Source organism: Melospiza georgiana, chromosome 24, assembly GCF_028018845.1.
Source record: "Melospiza georgiana isolate bMelGeo1 chromosome 24, bMelGeo1.pri, whole genome shotgun sequence".
Lineage (NCBI taxonomy): Eukaryota > Metazoa > Chordata > Aves > Passeriformes > Passerellidae > Melospiza > Melospiza georgiana.
In genome coordinates this window covers 8633030-8652906 of record NC_080453.1, presented here as the reverse complement: position 1 = coordinate 8652906, position 19877 = coordinate 8633030, and the positions used below count along the sequence as shown (strand labels likewise).

The following is a 19877-nucleotide window of genomic DNA, read 5'->3' as shown; positions in this document are numbered from 1 at the left end:
ACAGCAGCAACCCAGCAAGTTCCCAGTGATTAAAAGGGGATTTGAACTGGGTGCTTTGTAAGGTCCCAACCCACTCTGATTCCATAATTATGGAAAGGCAAGGAGCCCCCAGGATTCCTCAGATGAGCTCTCACACCACTACAGCTCCTTCCCCAAGTTAATCAAACCTGCTGTTCATTTCTTGCAGGGCCTTCCAACACTTCACTTGTTCTGACCAGCAATTTTCACAGCAAATATTGAGTTTGAGCTTCTCCATTCTCCCAAAACACTGCCCAGGTAAGGCTGTTAGACTCCTGCTTGGCAGGAACTCCACAGGAGCATCACTAATTAAAGGGCTTTTCCTGCTCCACCAGGCCAGTTAAAAGCCCCAATTTTTCCAGAGCCAGCACAGTGGATCAAACACTTTCTCATCTCTGAACACTCATTAATCCTGCACAAAACAAAGCTGATTAGCAAATGTAAACGTCCAGATAAAAATAGCCAACATCTGTTTAAATTTAGAAATTTATTTTGTTTAATCCACAAGCTTTATATAGCTTTAGTTAAAAAAACAAAAACAAAGAACAGTGAAAACATGACAATATCCAAAGTTCAGGTTCCTCTAAACTTTCAAAGAACACAGCTCTGAAAGTTGCTCAGACCATTCCGAAGAACCGTAACGAGACAAGATTTATGAATGGGGCAACGACAGCTCACAAACAAAATTTATGGAACTGAAGGAATTATTATTTTTTTTCTGGGTCTGCTGATCATGGAAACTGCCCTTTAAAAAAAGAACATAAAAATACAAATGAAATTCCAGTGTTCCAAATCAACATGTTACATCAATATAAACCCACAGTGTCCTGGTAAACAACATGCTTTCATTTATGTACCACTCTAAATTGCTATTCTTGATTGGCTTTATGGAGACTATACAGGCAACAGTAGAAAGCATTAAAATAGAGATGTACTTCCTTGAATTCTGCAGTGGTTTTACTCCTGGGCAAGCCTACAAACCACAAAGGTTAGTAGCATCATGTAAGTGATACAAAAGAAGTCAAATGAGCCCCTCACAAATTCTGCTCAAGGCTCTGCTGGATTTCAAAGAAATGAGGGAACTGACGGTCATGTTTCAAACCTCCAAAACAAATTCCTACTGCTTCTAAAAAGTCTCACTCTAAATGAAATTATGCTGTCAATGAAAGAATGTCACTAGTACACTGTGGACACCTTTTGTAATGTAAATCCATGCCCTTTGTACATGGTGAACCTCAACCTAGCAATTATTACAACAAATGTTATATTCTAAAGCTCAAACACATTTAGCAATTTGAAATTGAATTCTGAGTACAAACCAAATAAAATGTACATTATATCAAAGGGTTGGCCTAGGAGGGGGGGGACACCTGCGCCTTCCTCATGGACCTCAGGGCCTTCTCCCGCAGGTGCTTCTCGAGGTCATCCAGGTTGTCCTCGGGTTCGCTCTCAGTCTCCTTCAAACAAACACAAAGAGCTGCTTCAAACACCCCAGGCTGGCCAGGCTGAGCCCTCCCAGCACTGAAATCCCCACAGGGAATCACACCCCCCAAATCTCACTTTGGAATTGGGGCTGTCAGAACCCCAGGAGAGCAGGGCACACCCACCCTTGACAAAGTCCCAAATTCTCACCTTTTTGGGTTCTGTCTCTGCTTCCTGCTCTCCCTGTGCTGAGGTGGTGTCTGCTGGAGCCACAGCAGCAGCTACTGCAGCTGCTGCTGCCTTCTCCTTCTTATGCTTTTTGTGTTTCTTGTGCTTTTTATCCTTTTTATGCTTCTTATCCTTCTTTTTCTTCTTCTTCTTGCCACCACCTTCTTGATCTGAATTCTGTGGTAAATAATTCAATAGATGTTACAACTCATCTCTAAGGCTTCAAACCTCCCTGGCAAAGAATGGAACTGCCCCTGGGAAACACCTCAGAAGAGGAGGTGAAGATACCAAACAATCTGTTCTCCTCCCACTGGGAATACTCTGGGTTTGCACATAGGATACTGACCATAAATAAGCCCCCCATACTTTGCAGACCATAAAACTCATGTACACTCATGAAATGGGACAGACTTTTCCCCAGAAGTCTGATTTTCTATAGAGCACTATTTTCTCCCACACTTGGAGATGTTAAGCTTGAAAAATTCATGTTACAAATTGTTTTTAGAAGTTTTTAACAATGAAGAATGACCCCAAGCAGTTTCCCCCCTGTGAATAACCCTGGGGCCGCTCAGCAGCTCAGCCCTCCCAAGCAGAGGCTGTTTTATGAGCAGACAAATACCCTGGCAGGTGATGGGCTCTGAGTTGGGCTCTTGGCCTTTTTTGCAGGTGACCAGTTTGCAGAAGGAGAGCGAGAGCGGGCAGGAGATGCAGGTCCTGGGTGTTTTTTGGGAGCTGTCTCAGGTGACCCTGACGCAGAGCGGGACGAGGACACGCGCCGGGGGCTGGGGGTGGAAGCCCTGGGGAACACAGAGTCAGAGGTGAGACAGAACAAGGCAACATCAACACAAGAGCCAAAAGAACATCTTTGCTTTAACTTGGTCAGACTGCACTTAGAACATTTAAATTGATTTTAAAAAATAAATAGATAAATTGCTTTGCTGGTGTGATAAAAAAGGCAAAACAATCCAATGGCAGAGTGGATCCATAATGCAGAGGGATAATGCAGCCTGAAAAGCTGTTAAACAACCCTGCTGCTGCTCAGAACTGACTGCTGCCTTTCTGTTTGAACTAAGTTATAATCCCATTAAAAGCCAAGAGAACAGCAATGCTATTTAAATGTGCAAGGCTTTCCATTCAGCTACATTTTCCTTCTGAAAAAAATTCATAAGCCAGCACCACACTTCTCACAGTCTGCTCAGAAAAGCAGCATCTCACTAAAGCCAAAAATATTTACAATCTTAGCAGTTTATCATGAATGGTCACTTATGGAATTATTTCTGAGCTGATGAGAAGTGTTGGTCCCCTTCCACAGTTAGGTTTAAAGACACAATTAGGTTTTCTTTAAAGCCAGCAATTAAAGGGAAGGATCTGGGGAGACCTTGTGGCACATTTCAGGGTCTTATGAAAAGGAGGGAGAGGGGCTTTTCATGCAGGCAGCACAAGGGGGAATGGCTTCCACTGCCAGAGACAGGGTTAGATGGCAGACTGGGGAAAATTTCTTCCTTGTGAGGGTGGGGAAACCCTGGCACAGGGTACCTAGAGCAGGTCTGGCTGCCCCTGGATCCCTGGCAGTGCCCAAGGCCAGGTTGGATATTGGGGCTTGGAGCAGCCTGGGACACTGGAAGGTGTCCCTGCCATGGCAGGGGTGGCACTAGAGGGGCTTTAAGGTCCCTTCCCACCCAAACCATTCTGGGATTCTGTGATTCCTTAACCACTTCCACTGCATCACAACTAAACAACAACCCCTCATCAAACCCCAAGCAGACAAGATGGGTTTCTTTACTTTGTTTTCTTGGGCTCTGGCGTTCTGGACACCCTCCTGATGGGCCTGCTGCTGGGTGAGGGTGACTGTCTCCTCTGCGGTGACGCCGACGCTCCCCGGCGCGGCGCCGGAGGGCTGGAGGAGGGGTGGGAAGCTCGAGGCCGTGGTGAAGGTGAATGCCTTTTGTTTTGTGGTGGAGAACGTGTTTCCCTGTTGGATCTGCTGGGAGGAGACCCCTTCCTGTGCTTGGAAGACACGGAAGGGGAGCGCCGTTTGGCAGTGGGGGAGCTCCTCTGTTTTGGCGGTGGGGAGTGGGAGACTCTGCGCTTGGACTGAGGGGAAGGGGAGGCCCTTCTTTTGGGAGGGGGAGGAGGAGAAGCTGTTCTCCTCTTGGGAGGGGGAGATGGGGAATATCGCCTCTGGATCGGGGGGGAGTATCTCCGTGGAGAGGGAGAACGTCTGCGCGGGGGTGGCGATGGAGACCTGCAAAGAGAACAAACGGTCAGGGGTCACCCAGGCATGGACATCAGTCAGCAGTGCCCTGCAGTGCACCCAAAGAGGGGGGAAAGGACTCTAGAGTTCTTTAAACTTCTCAAAATTTAAATTCTAGAATTCTTTAGAAGTCAAAAGAGTTTAAAATAAAACTCTTTAAATCCAGAAAGGTTGTGGTTGCCCCATCCCTGAAAGTGTCCAAGGCCAGGTTGTACAAAACTTGCAGCAACCTGGGCTGGTGGAAGGTGTCACCACCCATGGCAGGGGGTGGGACTGGATGATCTTTAAGGTCCCTCCCAACCCAAGCCATCCCATGGTTGTGTAACTCCAATTCAGGATCTGCAGCACCAACCCAACAACATCCAGGCCATGCACCCACCACACCCAACACAACACAGCCCCCTCAGCTTCCCAGTGAAGGAACTGGGAGCAGAGCCCTTTTCCCATGCCCAGAGGAGGCCCAGAGCAGGCAGGGGGTGCCCGGGGGGGTCGGTACCTTCGGCGAGGCGGGGACGGCGAGCGGCGGCGCCGGGGCGGGGGCGCCGGGGAAGGGGAGCGGCGCCGGCGCGCGGGGGGCGGCGAGGGGCTCCTCCTCCTCCTGCTGCAGAAAACAGGCACCCATCAGGAAATGCAGCCAGGGCACCAGCTGCTCCCACTACACAGAATCTGCTCCTTCATGCACCTCAAAATGGAATTCTACTGGGAGCACCGATAGAAAGAAACGTACTTGAACCTTTCTGAAGAGTGTGAGATGATGAGTGTCTGACTGTGCCCCTGAGCCCACCACGGTGTCTGACTGTGCCCCTGAGCCCACCACGGTGTCTGACTGTGCCCCTGAGCCCACCACGGTGTCTGACTGTGCCCCTGAGCCCACCACGGTGTCTGACTGTGACCCTGAGCCCACCACATCAGCCAGGACACAATTCCACATCTGCACAACCTGATCCATCAACACCTTGTAGCCAAAGAAAGACCAAATGGTTGGAATGAGTGATGGATCACATGCTGATTTTGCCTTGGGTGGAGGTAATTTTCTTCACAGTGTGAAACTGTGCTCCATCTGAAATCCAAAATTATTTATTTCTTGAAATGCAACGAAAAGAAAAAAAAGAGGCTGCTAAACTGCAGCTCTCTGGATTAAAACTGTTCACCAAATGAGTCATTTTCTACTTTGCAGGGTTTAACAACAGACTTCTGGAAAAGGGAATTTTAATCTAACACATTCTTGCATAGAATTTTAAAGGAAAGGAATACTGGCAAAGTGAAATACTCCCTTTTTTTAAAAAAAGCAATTAAGATAAAATGACTGGATAAGGGAAAATTGAGAGCAATTAAAAAGCAAATCAGCTCATTTACATTAAGTGAGATCTGATTTCAAACATGCTGGGTATTGTTCTCCAAGGCAATGAAACACACTTTTATAGATAAGAGTTTGCTTCAAAATACAATGTTCTTTTATGATCCAAAAATCCCCCAGCCTTCAAATGTACCAACTGTCCTAATTAAACATGTATTTATGCAACAGGCAGTACGTGAATTCAGTGTGTTGCAAAACAAGATCAAAGCCTTTGAATCCCAACCTGTTTTCCATAGAAATGTTTGACAGGATCCATAATTACGAAGGTCTGCATTGGTGAGGGAGTCATCCTTATCTCCTACATCATGATGTGTGCTGGGAGTATCTGCTAGCTAAGGCTTAATTACAGCCTGCTCAAGGGTCATTACATCCAATTAATAAACCCATCAAGCTTCCTGCACCTTTCTGTATTTCTAGACCAACACAGAGCAAAAAGTGTCACAAATAAAAAAGTCACTGCTGTTTTACTGATTGTCTACTTCCAGTAGTTTCAAATATCGCTTGAACTGAGAAATGAGAGTTTTGAAAACTCCAATCATCTCTGACCCAGAAGATCAAGATCTTAATTGCTTATTGCAAGTGTGCAGGAGGGTTTTGAGTCAGTGGCAGCAGGAACCCAACACTGCTCACCCAAAGCTGGGTGTCTGGAGCAAGGAGCCCCTGAGGAACACAACTGTTCAGCTGTTTCCAGGCATCAGTGGGATGTAACAGCATCAAAGTTATTGATGTCACAGGCTGATGTGAATTAACAAGGGGTGAGCAGTGAGGGACACAGAGCAGGTGCTGCTCCTTCTGTTTTTGCCAGTGAAATGGTTCCAGGTCCAACACAAGAAGGAGCACATCAGTCTGAATTTCCATCACTGTGAGTGTGCAAGTCTAATGGACAAAAGGATGGCAAATGCTTATCCATGCCAAAAAAAATGACAGCCTGTTTAAGAGATGAATTTCTAACCAACCTTTTCATCACTGGTGATTGCCACCTCTTTTCCATCTGCATCCTGAGAGCAGTGGAGGGAAAACAAAACAAAACAGAACAGATCTATCTGCCACGGGTCTGAGGCAAAAATGAACACCATCAAAGAAAGGTCAGAGCAATTTCTGCCAAATGAGTGTAATGGGAAGGAAACCTTGAAAGAAGTCTGGGCAGAGTGGGCATGACTTGATGTGTATTTGGTGAGAGTTGCAGAGATAGACATAAATACCAGGAAGGGATGAGCTAAGCTCAGGAGTTACCGAGGGGAGGAATCCTTCTGGCGCTTGCGGGGCGAGGGGCTGCGCGAGTGCGAGTGCCGGTGGCGCCTGCCCACCTCCCCGTTCTTCACGTTCGACCTCTTGGGCCTCTCCTCTTCTGAGGAAGATGAAGAACCAGAATCTGCAAACATAGAAAGAATCGCTCTTGGAAAATGATCTTTGAGACACTGGTCACTGCTGCAGTTCAAACCAACCTCATCTCCCATAAAATGAGAACCCAAAATTTAAAACAGATTGACTGAAGGTGTTGGCTGAACTTAAGTGATAAAAAAATCTACTGGGTATAAAAAACTGTCCCCATAAAATTTGGCTAGACAGGTAATTTAAAAGGTGAACTGCAGCTTCTTTTTGAAACTATGTGGACAAAAATACTCAGGTGAATTTACTGATCTCAAGCATAAAGAGTCCAAAGTAAGGAGAGATGATGTAATCCACAGCACACAATATTTGTGCGTGATGTTAAGAGTTTAGAAGCGCAATTTTAAAGATGCAAACCCATTAAGAAAAGATGTAATGACCTTTAAAAGTCACTTTTATTCCTCCTGAGTAATAATTAAAGTGACCTCATTATGAGTGGCAAATCTGTAATTAAGTTTACAATAGCACTGCAGAGCACAGAGCAAATAGTTTTAATCTGTATTTGAACTTAACTACTTCCTGCAAAAGGAAACTACAACGCAGTTTTCGGGAATTTCTGTGCTCCATACCAGATGAAGACTGTTGATTTTGCCTCCTGTACTGACGCCTCTGTTGGACAGAATCTGCTGCAGCCATTTTGCCTCCTTTGTCTTCTTCTGAAAGGACACACAAGGACAGGGCACTTAAACCAGGGATGAAGATTTGCCTATGCAGGCAGAAGGGAAGTTACGGACAGCAGACCATCAGGTATGGGGTTTTCCCTCACTCAAATCTTAGGATAACATAAGGCTGAAATACACTTTGGCTGAACTTTCATTCCAAGCAATCTTGAATAGAAGGAGGCAGCAGGAGTGATCATTTTTAGAGTTCTGAAAACTCTTGCCTTCAGTGCCAGACTTCCTGGACGGCTCAGCACTTCCCTGCCCAAGTATTTCTGACTAAAAACCCCACACCCAGCAGCAGAGCTGAGAAGTCAGAGCCGTACCTGATTCCGACAATTCTGCTTTCCTGGGCTTGGGTGCTGGCGAAGGAGACTCTCTTTTCTCAGTGCTCTTATGCTTGGGCGCTACAAGACAAAAAGAAACAGCTCAGCTGCAATTCACACCACTCCTTCAACAAGCACATGTGAACAGCAGTCCCAAAGGGAACCCGGCTGTGACGGTGCCCTCACCTGAGGCCCTGCTGGGCGAGACGGAGCCGCGGCTCTTGCGGGCGCGGTTGGACTGCTGGGGCGTGGGCGAGCGGCGCGGCTTGGCCGGGGGGCTGCCGGGGGGCGAGGGCCGGTGGCGGCGCCGGGGGGGGCTGGCAGAGGGGGACAGCCGGCGCGTTTTGCGGGGGGGGCTGGACACGGGTCTCTTGGGAGGCTTCTTTGGTGGAGAGCGGGAGCGCGACGAGGACGAGGAGGAGCTGCTGCCGGACAGCGAGGCCGAGGAGCGTCTTCTCCTGCAAATCAAAGTCACATCAGCTCCTGCCCTGCCACGGTGGGGAACATGTCAGCACAAAGAACAAAGAACTGCGGTTGTTTGCAAGCACAGACACTGAGCCACAGACAACAGCACTTCCCAAACATGGTGGACTGCCTGCAACACTCGGTTTGGAGAAGAGGAGGATAATGACCAATCTTTCACAGTTATTCTTAACTATAATAGTGCGCTAAAAATTGTTAGTGTCACCTTCACTGGCTTTCTGTCAATCTACAGGCTACAGCTAAGCTTTGCCCCTGGAAACAATTAGTTTTGGTTGGGCTCTGTAACTTTTGGGTGGTTAAGAGAATTGTCTGTGTTAGCACGTGTCACTTAACAATCTCCAGAGCAGATCTGGGTAAGAGCTTAGTGTGCAAGGACACTAAAATGTTTTACACCAGGAGGTGAAAATTTCAGACAACTTAACAACTTAACAATTCAGAATCCATCTATTCATCCTTATGTTTTAGTTTTTCATCTTTACTTTGCAATTTTAAAAGGTAGGGCCTCAGAATTCTGCGGCAAAATTTGTGGCAAGTTCTGTTGCAATTGTGTACCTGCAGAATCCACCTTTGGCTGCAGAATTCCTGAGAACCTGGAAAAAAGAAACCCTACCTTGAGTGAGATAAACATTTGCTGAAAGGGTGCTCTTGTACATCTTGCAACATACATGTTTGATACTTTTCACAGTTTTCCCAGTAACTGTGTGAAATGAACATATTGACAAACTCAGGAAATAGTCATCACCTTGTCACAGAAAGGAAGAGAAGTGCTCCTTCCTCAAAAACAACTGCTGTACACAAAAGAAGCATCACTTTGATTCTCTTCCTATGAAAAGGATCAGAATCTATTCTCTCCCCATGAAGACAAATGTCTATTTTGACACTGCCAAAAGCACATCATTTACTTTGCAAGGCAGCTAAGAGCTTTGCCTCTACAGCAATTCTTATGCTGTGAAAAATGTGACTTGCAACACCAAAGGGCAAATCTTGAAGAATCTTAAGGAAGAGAACATGAAGAAGAAACATACTTCAAGTCCAAATTTAATTTTAGGTGATAGAAATACAAGTCATAATTAAAAATTCCTAACAAGTAAAATTCCCAACTTGTTCTCATTTTTTTTCCCCCAGTCAGGAAAGAAAAGTACTAAGACTTAAGCAAAAAAGCCCTAAGGGATATCATGTCAGCCTGTGCTGGGAACTACCCAGAGCCATTTGAAGAAGCAAAAAAGAAAAAAAGCTCTGAAATTGCCACTTTTCAAAAAGGTGGAATTCTCATCACTACCCTAACTCAGAATAAATAATTTCACATCTGCAACCGTGTTCCCCCACAGCACACTCAGGAAAAGTGACAGTGCAGTTTCTCCATCACTCTGATCACACACCTGCCACTGCTGAGGTGAGATCAACAGGGAATTTTGCTAACACAGCTACAGTTCCCTTTAACTTTGCAGGTTTAGCACTTCAGCTGTCTCAAAAAGCAGGGCTCTTACCGCCTGACGGGGGATCTGCTCCTCCTGTGCCTGGGTGGGGGAGGCATCCTCCGGGGTGGGCTCCTCCTGCGCGGGGACGGCCGGCGCCGCGGGCTGGGTCGCCTTCTAGGGGAGTAAGACCTGTCACAATCAGAAATTCCAATGAAAAGCAACTATCTAACTTCCAGAGTTGAGGAAATGTATCCTCGGGGCACTGAGTGCAGAGTTGCTTTCCTCCAAGTGCACTGTATCAAGGCTGTATTTAGGTGAGGATGCCAAATGTACAGACACAATCAGGGCTTTGAAGTTTAACAATGTCACTCCATTAAGTAGTAGAATAATAAAAAAAAAGGAGGTAAAGAAAGCATTTTTCAGCATCAAACCCATGTCCTAAAGAAAGGCTACACAATTCTCATTATCAATATTAAGCAGCTGAATTCCTTCTCTGATCAGTGCTGGTCACCATGAGCATCTTCTCATAAATCAATACAAACAAAACACTCCCAAACACATTTATACACTAAATGCATCCTTCTCATTTGGCCCAAAACATCCACAGCTCAACACCTCTAAAAACATCACTGACCAAGAACATTAGGTGGCACCTGCAGCAGAAAATATTCTCAAGCTTCACAGTCAGCCCCTGAAGCCCTACCTTGACCGTGATCTATGGCGCCTTCTGGGTCGGGAATGAGATGGAGAACGGGACCGGGACCTTGACCTGGACTTGGACCGAGATGGGGATCTCTGACGAGTCTTCTCCTTCTCCTTCTCCTTCTCCCTCTCCCTCTCCTTCTTTGAATTACGTTCTGGTGAAGTTTCCTTAGCCTCTGGTACAGGTGGTTCAGGTTTAGGAGCTTTTGGGATATCACTGTCAAAAATAAGGACTTCATTTGTAAGCATATACAAACCACAGCCTGCATTTTAGAAGCTGCCAAGATATTCCCCTACAGCAAACACCCTCCTGCCCATTCTCTGATAAACTGCTCCAGAATTGTGAAAAGAGTTAGAATGTGGTACAATGATTCAAAAAGAGTAAGTAACATAGAAGCTACATGATGACAACCAGCTGGAAGTTAACATGACATTGTCACAAGTGTCAGTGATGAGCAGGACAATGAAATCACAGCGGCAGCAAAGCACACTGTCCTTAGAATTCTACAGAGGACAAAGAAATCTCACTGAAGATTCTAAAATAAATGCTTTGACTGTTGCAGGGGCACAGGGAAGAGCAGGCACTGCCCAAACCAAGCTCCAGTGAGGTATCAGAATAATAACTCCATTTTTTAAAGGCAACACATGGCTCTACACACAGAGCTCTCACCTGTTTGAAGCTGCCTCTTGCACAACGGTCTCCTTTGGTTTCACGGAGGGCTCTGGCTCAGGAGTGGCCTCTTTCTTCTCAGGGGCAGGGGTGGCACTGCGGCTCTTGGTGCGGTGGTGGGGGGAGCGCGAGTGGCTGCGCTTCCGCTCGCGGCGCACGGGAGACGATCGCCGCCGCGGGGAGGGAGAGCGGGACTTGCGTCTGGGGAGAGACAGAGCACTCACAGCCTGGGGACAGACAGGGCACTCACAGAGCACTCACAGCCTGGGGACAGTCAGAGCACTCACAGAGCACTCACAGCCTGGGGACAGCCAGAGCACTCACAGCTCGGGGACAGCCACAGCACTCACAGCCTGGGGACAGTCAGAGCACTCACAGAGCACTCACAGCCCGGGGACAGACAGGGCACTCACAGCCTGGGGACAGACAGGGCACTCACAGAGCACTCACAGCCTGGGGACAGCCAGAGCACTCACAGCTCAGGGACAGTCACGGCACTCACAGCCTGGGGACAGACAGGGCACTCACAGCCTGGGGACAGACAGAGCACTCACAGCCCGGGGACAGTCAGAGCACTCACAGCCCGGGGACAGTCAGAGCACTCACAGCCCGGGGACAGTCAGAGCACTCACAGCCCGGGGACAGCCAGAGCACTCACAGCTCGGGGACAGCCAGAGCACTCACAGCTCGGGGACAGCCAGAGCACTCACAGCCCGGGGACAGACAGAGCCCTGTGCACCAGGGACACCCAGCACTGTCTGGGAACAGCCAGAGCCCTCTGCACCCAGGGACACCCAGCACTGCCTGGGAACAGCCACACTGAGAGCCCTCCTCACCCAGGGACACCCAGCACTGCCTGGGAACAGCCACACTCAGAGCCCTCCTCATCCAGGGACACCCAGCACTGCCTGGGAACAGCCACACTCAGAGCCCTCTGCACCAGGGACACCCAGCACTGCCTGCAGCACTCAGAGCACACACAGCACTGCACTTGCTGTTGCTGACTGACAAATTAAGATGTCAAACAAAAAACTCAACTCCCTCAAAACTAAAACTAACAAAGCCTGGAACAGATAAAGCACTAAAAACAACGCCCCCGTCAGAGCTGCTCTGGTTTACTTGCAGTTCCTGTTCAGCAGTAGGTCAGGCCAGCCTGCTACAATAGCTAAGGGGAGTATTTCCACAGCTCAATTAATTCTTCTCTGCCACGTGTCCTCCCTCTGTTCCTCATATGCTGCCTGTGCATTTTCATTACCTTCTTGGACTCCTGGATCTGTCTCTTTTCTCTCTGTTGTCTTTGTCTTCCTTATCTCTCTTCTCTTTGTCTTCATCTTGTTTCTTCATGGAAGCCAGTTTCTCCTGCTCTATCTGTGCAACCAAATATCAGCACTTAACTCAGAGGCAGCACACAGACCTTATCAAATATGCATGTCCAACACCAGCAAATATCTGCTTCAGGACTGGAACATTTTGCCCAGACAGAATTTTGCTGATCCCAAAATGTCTACTGGAACACCCACCAGTTTTGCCCCATGCTCACCACCCACCCACAATTCCATTTAAAAGAATCCCACCTGTCGTTGTTTTATTTCTTCTTTCTTCAGTTCCAGAAATGCAGTTGGAATACCAGCAATGTTTTCTTGTGCACTTAATAGCAGTGGCCACAGTTCTCCCATGAACTCCCTAGCATTTTTCCCATTCAAAAAACCAGTCAGGTTGATTTGCATCATTTTGGAATCTGGGTTCTGCAAAGAGATATGACAGAAAGACAAACCGGTTATCTGAAAAAACAACAGACAGTCTATATTAAACTTAAATTAAAACTACCATGGGGGCTAAAATACATATACACTCAAAAACTACGTTTTAAAAATCTTTCCCTAGTCATTTCTCATCAATGTAAGTTTATTGTATTATTTTTTTTTTTCTTTTTGTGCCTTACCATAAATAGTCAGAAAGGCCTGTTAATCCTTTGTGGGTTTTGTAAGTTTTTGGACCATGTGGCTGCTCTACAGGAAATCAGGGGCCTTTAATTTAACACACCATTACAATGCTGCTACAAGATTTCAGAATTATGTTCTAAACATGATTTTCCTGGTTGTTTTGATTCTGCTTGCTTGGAAATCTCTCTCTGAACATCTGCACAAGGGACAGAAGCTGTGTCAGTGCCTGGCACTGGAGATGGCAGCCTGTCAATCCCTCTCTCCTGCAGTCAAAGGCCAAGAGTCATGCATGCATTTTCTGACTTTCTCCCAAACTAAGGCTCTGCCTGCCTGAGGGAGCACGAGCTAAGTAGGTGCCTTACAGATTGTCTCAATGTCACCATGTCATGTCCACAAAGGGTTAAGAGGTCAAAAGGTTTCAAAGTTAAAATGGGCTTTTAAATTCTAATGTCGTTTGTTGGTCAAGCAACAAGGTCCATATAACAAGCACAGCTCAACAGCACAAAGCAAGTACAGATTCCAGGTGTCTTCAGTTTCTTCTTGGAACCTTGGGGGGTTTGGAATCGCCAAGTCCCCTGTAGAGAAAGATGTTCCCTTGGCTTGCTTCCGACTCCCTACTGCAACTCAACCACCTTGAGTTTAATGTTATATCATTTATCTAAATTGCAAAAGACGAACAAGCAATAATGAGTACACAACCACAAAAAAGAAAAGATTGTTTTTTAAAAAAAGTTCTAAACTTTAATCATGCTTAGTATAAGGGGAATTAAAATGAGTATTCAGTTTGTATTACACTAACACATGATACGAAAACATTTCCTATTATGACCCCTGGCTTTAGTTAGCTTAGTACTTAAAATTATTTCCCCTTTTTGTTCTCTATATATAAAAGTATCTAAATATTCATGAAATAGATATTAACATCTTCAAAATAGAGTGAAATTTAAAGGGTTTTTTTTTAAACAGCAATACCTTTATCAGTTGAAATGTCAACTGTTCTCTCAAAACACAAGGTTGAACTCTTAGGAAGAAAGATTAAGTGTAAAGTACATCAGCATGAGAATGTTTGCCAATAATTCGTATTGTACAGCTTTTACTGTCCCTTGGGTTGCAGTGGCACAGTGGCAGATATTAACAAAAACTGAGTTTATTACCACCTCATGTTATTCATAGCCTTCACATGAAGTTTACTGCATTAAATGATCCGGTGTATCAGTCTGAAGGTTAACTACAGCAAATAGAAATACTATTTGTAAATACTGCCTACAGCAATTAGCAAAAGGAAAAATTAACATGGCTATAGATGTGGTGTCTACACTGACTCCAGCACTCTCCATTAAATTACCATCGGATCAATTCAGAATTCCCCTCATGCTGCACACAAACCCTGAGCTACTTTACAGTAATTTCAAGAGCAGTGTAAAGCTTTGCCCAATTGCTCTTTCCTGGATGTTTTGGTTCGGCCACTTTACACAACTCACCTCCAAACACACACTGCATCATCAAGGGAGTTGGGTCAGAGCGACATTGGACACTCACTCTGCTGTGACCTAATAAGGTGATGGTGCTATACTTCAGACGCAAGGAATAACTTCCATTTTGGTTCAGGCCTTTTAAATCATAAATCACATCATCATTAGAAAATTGCTGTCAAAGTAACTTAACATGTAACAGCAAAATTAAAACAGTAAGTTTGATTTTTCACCTGAGCAGTTTGCAAACTATGCACCTTCACTAAACTTGCAGCCTTACAGCTGTTACACAGTGAATTTCTTTCAAAAATATACAAAGTAACAAAACCCCTCCTAACTGTACTTGAGAAATTCACAGATTCAATAGAATTCATAAATAATTATGTTACACATTTAGAAACAATATCCACAACAAAATTGTTACCTTCACTTCCAACTGGTTGAATATAAATTCAATTACTACATCATCTTCAAATCCAAGGATTTCTGTTACTCGTTTTGTTATCCATGGTTTGATTACTTCCAGATTTACTTTGCTCATGTCCACCTGTATCAAAAAGCCAGCAGAAACACAACATTTTTTCTGAATTCTTTCACTGAAGAATGAATTTTTTGCTGCTTCATAACTACCTCAGCCTAGTTTTGTCTCAAACCACTTTGCTGCTGTTCAGCAGAGGTTATAGTCTAATCAAAGCACACCTTTGATACCCTTTTATTTCTTCCCTAATAGAGACTTCCCTCTCCTGAACAGCCAAAATTAGAACCTGGAGATGATAACAGAAGTCAAAACATAGTTTCTAGCAAACCCTAATAAAGTACTGGCAAGAGCAGAGAGAGGGAAAAAACCAAAGTGAAACTTGGATTGTGTACGGTTTATTGGCCACTCCCAAGTAAATGAATGAAATGAAATTGAGTGACAAAGCAAGTCTTGATCCAGGCTCACCACTTCCCCTGTCCACCAGACCCCAGCAATTTGGGGGGCTGCATTTAAGGATGCTTAGAACACCAAATCAATCAGTATTTGCTGGGAAGCTGACTTCTTTTGAAGCTGTATGTTACACAAAAGCCTGCTGGTGGTATTTAGTACATCAACCAGATCATTTATATCACTGCTGCACCTGATGTTGAAGGGGACATCCCAAATATGCTCCAGTATGGTTTCAGGGAAGGCATTCCTCACATTCCTCAGTTCCACCTGATACCCAGTGAAAAGTGACTGCTGGGTTTGGCTCCCCATTCCCCCACCCCACTTACCTTCTTTTCTAAGCATTCTGCAAACTTCAACTGCTTCAACAGCTTCTTCTGCTTGTTGCTGAAGCGATTGTCCTGCTCTGCACTGGTTCCCTGGAGCACAGCAAACAACAGGTTCAGCTGCAGGGCCTTGCCCACCTCCAAGGGTTATTTCCCACACGCCTGCACAGTGCACCAGTGAAACCAATCTGCAAGGCTGCTTTTGGTCAATTATTCCTTTCCAGGTGCTTTTCAATTTGAGCTCTCACCAAGGGCTGAGGATTTTGGGTGAGCAGCTCCTGAGCCCCACAGTGACACCTTAATCATATCCCCCCCAGCACTGCCCACAAATTAAAGCATTAGCAGCATCAAACTGCAGGAAAAGGCTTTATTAATTCCTTCATAAAAGAAATAAAGTGGTTTTCCTCTGTCCAGGAGCAAAAATGTCCTGTTTGCTTACAGTGACACCCTGAAACCTTTGGGCAGCTTCCCTGGGGCAAAGAGAAGCACAAAGAATGCATTTTATTGATCCTGCTCTGTTAAAAGTTCACCAGCTGGCTGCACTTCCATGGACAGGAGTTGTGGGTTAATTCATTATGGAGGGAAAGGCCTGGAGCCCAGTTCTGGAAAATGTACTGGCAGAGCTTAAGCAGAAGCAGGCAGGATTAGAGGAGATGCAGGGCTGCATCTGATGGGCTGCTCCTGACTGAGGACAAAGCCACAGCTAGGGAAGTTGACTCTGGAAAGCACTGATGGAAACCAGGGAATTTTATACAGGTAAGTCTCAATGGAACAACAGGGCTCAGCACAAGCAAAAATATAAACTGTCAAGGAATTAAATTATAATAAAGAAGAGAAAACCCCAAACTGTAAATTCACTATGGTCAGAAAGCACCTGGAATTAGCAACAGAACACATTGCAAAGTCATCAGGTATTGAAAGGGAACAATCCACTGACAATTCCCTGCTATTACAGACCATGGGAATCCCAAAGTCTGGCTGTGGCACAGGCACTGCCAGGATTAAAACTCTTTACAACATCTGCAGTCTGTGTGTGGCTTACAAAACAACCCACAATACTTGCCAGCTCACTCAACAACTCAATGTCCTTTTGGGGTTTTTGAAAATTATTTCACAACTCAGAAGGGAAATGGAAGTTTCTTGTTGCTAACACGTGGCAGGGAGCAAAGGGAACCAAACAGGACAGAGCAAGGGGGCTGCAGGAGTTTAAAGACAGACAAAATAAGTTTGCACTGAAACTTCACAGAAATGTGAAGAACTGACAGAATTATAAATAGGAAGTGCTTGGTATGGGGAATCCAAATTGCTGCTCTGCTGCATTTCTGTCATTTCACATTTGGTTCCTCCTGAACCCAGAATAAAACCAGAACAGTTCACAGCCCCATTTCTGTGCCACGCTGCTTTGGCTTTTATAAAATGCCACCTTCCACAGGCCAGTTTAAAAGAATATTACAGTTCTAATCCAGAGTTTTCAGCTCCAGTAATCCTGCTGTCAATCAACTGTAAACCTTTTAACAGCTGCATTAGAACAAGTGCAGAATTAATCTGCAATTATTTTTCCCAAGTTAGTCCATGAACACAGAACTGAACTAAGGGAGGGGTTATGTGTGCTGCTGTATTTTAAAAGCACCCTAGCTGCAGGAAATTAAAATAATATGGGCTGAACAAATGAATGAACCTTGAAATTTAGATTGGTTCTGAAAAATTATCACGGAAACCCCCCAGAAAAGGTAATTTCAATTAATGGAGGAAAAGGACGAAAAGAAATAGACTCTGCGTAGGTTTCACGGTCTCTGCAGAAAATGCAGCACAGCTTTAAGACTAGAGAAGAAACTCAAGGATTAAAAACAAAATACCAACGTACGAATACAGCCCCACTTCTTTTTGCTATGAATACCCTTTAAAACCTCTAAAAAAAATCTCAATAAACACCGGGGCAGGGTTGTTTATTTGCTTTGACCGTGGCCCCTATAGAGCATGGACAGCTCAAACCCGGGCTGGCCCCTCAGAGCCCTTCGGCCGCTGTCCCCCCGCGCCTGGGGGGCCGCAGCGGTGACACGGCCCCGCGTGGGTCGGGACCGCCGGGGCCGGGGCCGTGAGGAACCCCGTGAGGAGCCTGGGCAGGGAGCGCAGCCCCGGGGGCGCCCGCGGAGCTCCCCCCGTGCGGAGTCCGGCCCGGAGCCGCTCGATCCCCGCGCTGCCGCCCGGGCCGCGCCGCCGCGGCCTCTTCCCGCCGCCATTTTCTCCGCGGCGAGGAGCTTGCGCAGGGCGGGGGCGGGGGGGCACGGCGGCGCCGCGCGGGGCAGCGCGGCTCCAGCGCGGGCCTGCGGCGGGGCCGGGCGGTGCCCCCGTGCCCCGGCGGGGCCGCCGCGCCGCCCGTCCGCCCTCGGGGCCCCCCGGGCCGGCACTTACGCGGAAGAACCCGGCGTCCATCTTGGCTCCTCCGCCTCCTCCCGGCCGCGGCGCGCGCTGCCGTCCCGGCGTGCACCGCGCGCCCCCTCAGCCGTGCCGGGGGTGTGGGGGGGCGGAGGGAGGGAAGGCGGGAGGGAAGGCGCGAGGGGGTGGGCGGAGCCAGGCACGCGCAGCGCAGGGTTTCCCCGCGCAGCCTGCTGATTGGCGGAGCGCCGGCGCGCGCGCGGGAGCCGGGCCAATGAGAGAGCGCGGCTGCTCCGGCGCGCTCGCGCGTGGGGAGCGCGACGGTGAGTCACGCTCTCGCGAGATGTTGGCCCCCGCAGCTGTTGCTGATGTCGGTGTCTCGCGAGACATCTCCGGTGCCCTCACGGCCGCGGCTCCCTCAGGGGTGGCGGCGGGGCCGGGCCGGATCGTGAGGGCGCAGCCGCCTCAGCCCCCGGCAGCGACCCCTCAGCAACGCCCCTCTGCTCCTTCCCGGAATAACAGAGGTCACTGGGCGCAAGGCAGGGCTCTGAAGAGATCACAGAAGAGTTGGGGTTGGAGGGGGCCTCTGGCGATGGCCCAGCCCAGCCCCTGCCCAGGCAGGGTCAGCAGGTGGCACAGGGACACGTCCAGGTGGGTTGGGGATGTCCCCACAGAGGGAGACTCCAGCCCTCCCTGGGCAGCTCTTCCAGGGCTCTGCCACCCTCATGGCAAGAAGTTCTTCCTCACGTTGAGGTGGAACTCGTTATGTTTTATTTTATGGCCATTGCTTCTCGTCCTGTCCCTGAACAGAGCCTGGTACCATCCTCTAAGAGCCCTTGGGGATATGTTATGGGTTTATGGGGTCTCCTCAGCCTTCCCTCCTCCAGAATAACCAGGCCCACCTCCTGCAGTCTCTCCTCATCAGGGAGATGCTCCAGACCCCGATTCATCTTTGTGGCCTCCACTGGACCCCCTCAGCAGCTCCCTGCCTTTCTGGTCCTGAGGAGAAGCCATGAGCTCTCCAGCCCATCCCACTCCGGACAAACTGGTGTGACTGGTGTGGGTCACTGCTCTCTGTGGCTCCTTCTGGGCTGAATTACAGACACATTCTTGGGAAATAAATTGCTTATGGGGCTCAAGAATAAAACTCAAGGGAAATAATAATATTTTATCTGCTTAGACTTGTAATGATCTAAGTCTTGCATGGCCAAACTTCGGACAGTGCTTGACTCGGCTGCTCCACAGCCCTGGCACTGTGGATGAGGGAGCTTAGTAAAGGCGACAGCTGAAGCTGGAATTGCTTTATGTTTCTGTTGAGGAACAGGATTTAGAGCCCGTGGGAAGGCAGGAGGACACTAGGTGGAGCTCCATGCTCTCTGCTGGGACAAGGAGGATGGAAATTGGGGGGAGAGCTGAGTTTTGGGGTCAGGACTCACCCAGCAGTGAAAAATTAAACATTTTACCAGAGTATCTGAATCAGTGAAATTCCAGCTGGAGGATCTGACCTGCTGAAGATCCTGTAGAACTTTCAGGAGGGAAAAACCAACAGTTGATTCTTGCAAGGCAGGGCCAGCTGAGGGGGAGCACTCCCAAAATCTGTGAGCTTGGAAGTGGAACCTGGGGGCCAAATCAGGACAGGCTGGATCAGCCCTGATGTTCCCAGGGCAGGGAGAGTGTGGGATTGTTCCTGGAAAGCTGGAATGCACAGCAAATGGCACAGAGCAGGGATTTTTGTTCCTTGGGAAGGTGTTTTGCTTGCTCAGCACTGCTCTGGGTTTGGCTGCCAGGAGGGGTTGTGGGGCCTCCCAGGAGGTGCCAATGGGATGCAGATTTTAGTGGTATTTGAATTTTTCAGCTGGAGCAATGCTGGTGTGGCCCTAGCAGCCAGTTCTGCTGCCAGCAATAGTAA

General features: G+C 47.5%; 1 protein-coding gene across 9 annotated transcripts; it reads right to left on the bottom strand.

The window, feature by feature from the left end:
* Positions 1 to 486: 486 nt before the first annotated feature.
* On the bottom strand, positions 487 to 18106 carry SRRM1 (serine and arginine repetitive matrix 1). 9 transcript variants are annotated; one of them, XM_058040098.1, is made up of 18 exons: positions 18005 to 18106; positions 15596 to 15685; positions 14766 to 14888; positions 12501 to 12671; positions 12182 to 12294; positions 10927 to 11127; positions 10258 to 10473; positions 9624 to 9743; positions 7840 to 8111; positions 7654 to 7734; positions 7238 to 7324; positions 6513 to 6651; positions 6236 to 6277; positions 4419 to 4523; positions 3452 to 3913; positions 2288 to 2465; positions 1651 to 1845; positions 487 to 1475 (listed from the first exon to the last, which is right to left on the bottom strand). In XM_058040098.1, exons 1-18 carry the CDS (start codon positions 18023 to 18025, stop codon positions 1371 to 1373), a joined length of 2721 nt encoding a protein of 906 aa, XP_057896081.1. In that variant the 5' UTR covers positions 18026 to 18106; the 3' UTR covers positions 487 to 1370. The 9 variants fall into 9 exon arrangements, with proteins under 9 accessions (XP_057896081.1, XP_057896082.1, XP_057896083.1 ...); XM_058040099.1 differs by having other exon boundaries at positions 7238 to 7321; XM_058040100.1 differs by having other exon boundaries at positions 9624 to 9728.
* Between the last annotated feature and the right edge of the window lie 1771 nt (positions 18107 to 19877).